Source organism: Mus pahari, chromosome 6 (assembly GCF_900095145.1).
Source record: "Mus pahari chromosome 6, PAHARI_EIJ_v1.1, whole genome shotgun sequence".
NCBI lineage: Eukaryota > Metazoa > Chordata > Mammalia > Rodentia > Muridae > Mus > Mus pahari.
Window position 1 is genome coordinate 83,215,968 of NC_034595.1, and position 4,937 is coordinate 83,220,904.

General features: G+C 42.6%; 1 protein-coding gene across 3 annotated transcripts in view; it reads left to right on the forward strand.

Moving 5' to 3' along the window:
• Taf12 (TATA-box binding protein associated factor 12) overlaps positions 1-4,937 on the forward strand; it is an 18,126-nt gene that overhangs the window by 10,599 nt on the left and 2,590 nt on the right. For all 3 annotated transcript variants that reach the window (XM_021200272.2, XM_029540429.1, XM_029540430.1), the window contains 2 exons: positions 584-661; positions 3,632-3,746. In XM_021200272.2, the coding sequence (XP_021055931.1) occupies positions 584-661; positions 3,632-3,746 (193 nt within the window). The remainder of the gene's footprint in view (positions 1-583; positions 662-3,631; positions 3,747-4,937) is intronic.

A 4,937-nucleotide genomic window follows, 5' to 3' on the forward strand; every position in this document is an offset into this window, starting at 1 on the left:
CAGGCTGGTCTCGAACTCAGAAATCCGCCTGCCTCTGCCTCCCGAGTGCTGGGATTAAAGGCGTGCACCACCACGCCCGGCTTTGCTTTGCTCCTTTCCTTTCCTTTCCTTTCTTCCTTCTTTATTTTATTTTATTTTATTTTATTTTATTTTATTTTATTGGTGGGGGAAAGGGTTGTTCTGACACAGTTTTTCTGTGTAGCTCACTTTGTAGCCCAGGATGACCTTGAACTTAGATGTCTGCCTGCCTCTGCCTACTCGGTACTGGGATTAAATATGTATGCCCGCACACCCAGCTGGAACTGTTAGCCAGATGCAGAGGAGAGTGTGAAAGATGAGACTGCATAAGCTGCCAGACAAGTTAGATGCTGGCCTCTGCTTTAAACTACTCTCTATCTCTTTCCCTCCACATTGCTCTCTTTCCTGTGACAGCTTCTGTCTGGACTGTACCTTTGTAGCTTGTACCACAAGGCAAGGCCGTCTGAACGAGACTAAACCCAGCAATTTGACAACCTGTCTTCTGTAGCCACAATAGATTTGCTTCCTTAATACTTATGAACACTCTTTCCTTGATTCACTGAAGGTATTGACCAAGAAGAAATTACAAGACCTAGTAAGAGAAGTGGATCCTAATGAGCAGCTTGATGAAGATGTGGAAGAGGTAAGGTGGACTTGGTCCCTGTGGTTGAGGCAGCATGCATGGAGAGTGGAAGCAGAGACGTTGGGTCGGGGAAATTGCTCAGCAGTTAAGAACATTTACTGATCTTTAAGAGGACACCAGTTTGGCTTCCAACACTTGAATCGGGCAGCTTACAACTGCCTTAACTCCTGCTGCAAATAATCTGGTGCCCTGGCTTCCTGGGGTATCCTCACACACGGGCATATACATACACCTACACGGATACATGGGAAATAAAAATGTGAGGCCAGAGACGACTTGGCAATTATGAGCCCTTGCTCCTTCAGAGGACACTCAGTTCCCAGCACCTACATGGTAGCGTACAACCATCCATGACTCCACTTCCAGGGGATCTGATGTCCATTTTTTACTTATGCAGGTACAGGTACACACATGCTTTATATACATACATGTAGCCAAAATATTTGTAAACAGAAAATTAAATTTAAAATCTTAAAAAAAAAAAAAAAGTTTTTTAAGTAAAATTTTTTTTTTTTTGGCTTTTCGAGACAGGGTTTCTCTTTGGCTGTCCTGGAACTCACTTTGCAGACCAGGCTGGCCTCGAACTCAGAAATCCACCTGCCTCTGCCTCCTGAGTGCTGGGATTAAAGGCGTGTACCACCACGCCTGGCGTAAAAGTAAATTTTATACTGGGCGGCTCTTCCAGAGGACCTGTGTCCAGTTCCCAGCACCCACACAGCAACTTGTAACTGTCTGTAATTCTAGATTGAGGAGATCTGACACCTGGCCTCCATAGGCACCAGGCACAGATGTATATGTAAGCAATACATACATACATATGAGAGGGAGAGAGAGGGAGAGACAGTGGGGAATAGTTTTAAAAGCAAACAAAAATAAAAAGAGCGGGCTGGTGAGATGGCTCAGTAGGTAAGAGCACCCAACTGCTCTTCTGAAGGTACAGAGTTCAAATCCCAGCAACCACATGGTGGGTCATAACCATTTGTAACAAGACCTGACACCCTCTTCTGGAGTGTCTGAAGACAGCTACAGTGTACTTACATATAATAAATAAATAAATCTTAAAAAAAAATAAAATAATAAATAAATAAATAAATAAATAAAAAGAGCTCAGGATTTGAACTTAACCCTTAAGGCTGAGTCCTGTCTCCACTGCTCACTGGTTACACAGCTCTGAGCAGGTTGGTCATAGTCTTGCCATCTTCCTTTAATGTCTGGGGATAAATGTCTAGGAAGATGATGGCTGAACCAGTAAGAGCACTTGCTATACAAGCCTGAGAGCTAAAGATCAGATCCCAGAACCAGTGTGAGAAGGTAGGCACTTCTTGGGCCTGTAACCCCAGCTCTATAAGGAGCAGAGACAGGTGGATTCTCAGAGTGTACTGAGAAAAGGTCAGTTCAGAGAGAGACATTGCCTCATAGAAATAGGCTGAAGTGGATGCCTACTTGGTGTCCTTATTAACCCCTCAAAGGCCCTGGAGAAATGCGTGAGACGTTGAGAGCACTTGCTGATCTTACAGATGACCCAAGTTTGATTCCCAGCAACCATGTCAGGCAGCTCACAACCACCTGGAACTCCCAACTCCAAAGGATCTGACACCCTCTTAGGTCTTCGATCTCCTAGGGCACCTGCACATAGATAAATGTGTGGTAGCACATGTCTCTATCCCAGCACTTGGGAGGCAGAGGCAGTCCTGGAGTGAGTTCAAGACCAGCCTGGTCTACATAGCAAGCTCCAGGCCAGCTGTGGCTATATAGTGAGACACTGTCTCAAAAATGCAAATAGCCAGGCATGGTGGCTCATGCCTTTAATCCTAACCGTTGGGAGGTAGAAGCAAGCAGATCTCTTTGAGTTCAAGGTCATTCAGGGCCACACAGTGAGACTTTGTCTCAAAAATATATTAAACAAACAAATTTTTAAAAATTATATATATATATATATGCATATGTATGCATATATATGTATGTATGTGTATACACACACTCACATACATATGCATACACTGTAGCTGTCTTCAGACACCAGAAGAGGGCATCAGATCTCATTACAGATGGTTGTGAGCCATCATGTGGTTGCTGGGAATTGAACTCAGGATTTCTGGATGAGTAGTCGGTGTTGTTAACCACTGAGCCATCTCTCCTGCCCAGTGTACACATTTTTTAAATCATCAAAATATTTATAATAAATGCCTTTTAGATATACATGATATCTTCTGAAGCTAAAATATGCATTTAGTTTTTAAAAACCTATTTGGAATATTAAACATGATAGAAGTAGAAGAGAATCTCTCATGAAGTCTCTATGAAAGGAAATTGTGACAAGTTCCTGATTAGACAGAAACTGTTCATCTCCAAGGGAGAATATGCAGCATAACTGTGGCTTCATAGAATGAATTGGGTAGTGTTCCTTCTGTTTTTATTTTATGTAATAGATTGATGAGAATTGATATTAGGTCTTCTTTGAAGGTCTGATAGAGTTCTGCACTAAACCCATCTGGTCCCGGGAGACTTTTAATGACTGCTTTGATTTTTTTTTTTTAGGGTTTATGGGACTGTTTAGATGGTTTGTCTGATCCTGATTTAACTTTGGTACCTGGTATCTGTCTAGAAAATTGTCCATTTCATCCAGGTTTCCAGTGTTGTTGAGTACAGGCTTTTGTAGTAGGATCTGATGATTTTTTAAAATTTCCTTCGTTTCTGATGTTATGTCTCCCTTTTCATTTCTTTCTTTCTTTTTTTTAATTTATTTATTATTATATGCAAGTACACTGTAGCTGTCTTCAAACACACCAGAAGAGGGCATCAGATCCTATTGCAGATGGTTGTAAGCCACCATGTGGTTGCTGGGGTTTGAACTCAGCATCTTTGGAAGAGGAGTCGGTACTCCTAACCGCTGAGCCATCTCTCCAGCCCCTCCCGGCAGCAGGAGCCTGCCCTGCCAGAGCCATGCTCATGCTCCCATTCCCCCTCCAGATGCTGCTACAGATCGCTGATGATTTTATTGAAAGTGTGGTGACAGCTGCCTGCCAGCTTGCTCGGCACCGCAAGTCCAGCACCCTAGAGGTGAAAGACGTCCAGCTGCATTTAGGTATGTGGGTTCACTTCTCCCTGAAGTAGCTCCATGTCTAGTCTGTAGGACCTCTGACAAATGTCAGAGAAACCTGCGTGCCACAGCCATTCCGAAGCAGTGACTAATAGAAGAAGGAAAGACCTTTGTGGAAGGGGGATGACCCAGGACGTCAGATTTAAAACAGTCTTCCACTTTCCATCTGCACAACAGCCTGCATACTTGACTTCTGAGAATCTGTCTCCATTTCATAAAGTGAGGATCGTAATGTCTTCCTTGAAGATTATATTTATGAGCTGGGGGGAAAAAGGGCATATTCTACAACTGAACCCAAGTTACTCTCATAATATTTATGTGTATCAGATATAACATGTAATGATAAAAATCACAGAATTTCTGTGTGAGGGCCAAGGAGATGTGTCAGTGGGTCAGAGCACTTGCCATGGATGCATGATGACCTCCATGCAGTCCCCAGCACCCACATAAAAAGACCTCCATGCAGCCCTGTAAGCAAGGCCCTAGGGAGTGGGGACATGCAGGAGGGCTGCTGGGGCTTGTGGCAGCCAGCTTGGCTGGAAAACAGTGTGTTTCAGACTCACTGTAGATCTCTCTCAGAAGAAGGTGCAGAGTCAGAGAGGAAGACACCGGATGTCCTCTGACCCACAGGCACACGGGGGTATGTGCACACAAACACATCACACATACATGTACCACATACATACATGCATGTATAATACACACATATAATTTCAGTTTGATTTAAGTATTTGGTCTGTCTAGAGTAAAATAAATTTTATAAAACCAATGCTGTTTTCTGTGCTCTGGGAACACTAATGGGATGATAAAGGGACTCACTTGTATACAACTAGGGACAGGTTAGGAGCCAAATGTTTAGGCCTGTGATACTGTACTCAATGTCTGTTTTCCTATTTTAAAGAAATCTCATGTGGCAATTAAATATGAAGATAGGGTAAAATATAGAAAGGAATAATGGTGTCTGGGTAATCCCTTCTGAATGTGACTTATTCTCTAAGTGTATATGTATACTTTTTTTTTAAAAAAAAAAAAAAAGAAAGGGTCACCTCCTAGTATAGCTACAGCTAGAGCTTGTTACAAAGAAACTTTGTCTTGAAAAACAAAAAAATGAAAAAAGAAAGAAAGGAAGGAGAGAAGGAAGGAAGGAAGGAAGGAAGGAAGGAAGGAAAGAAAGAA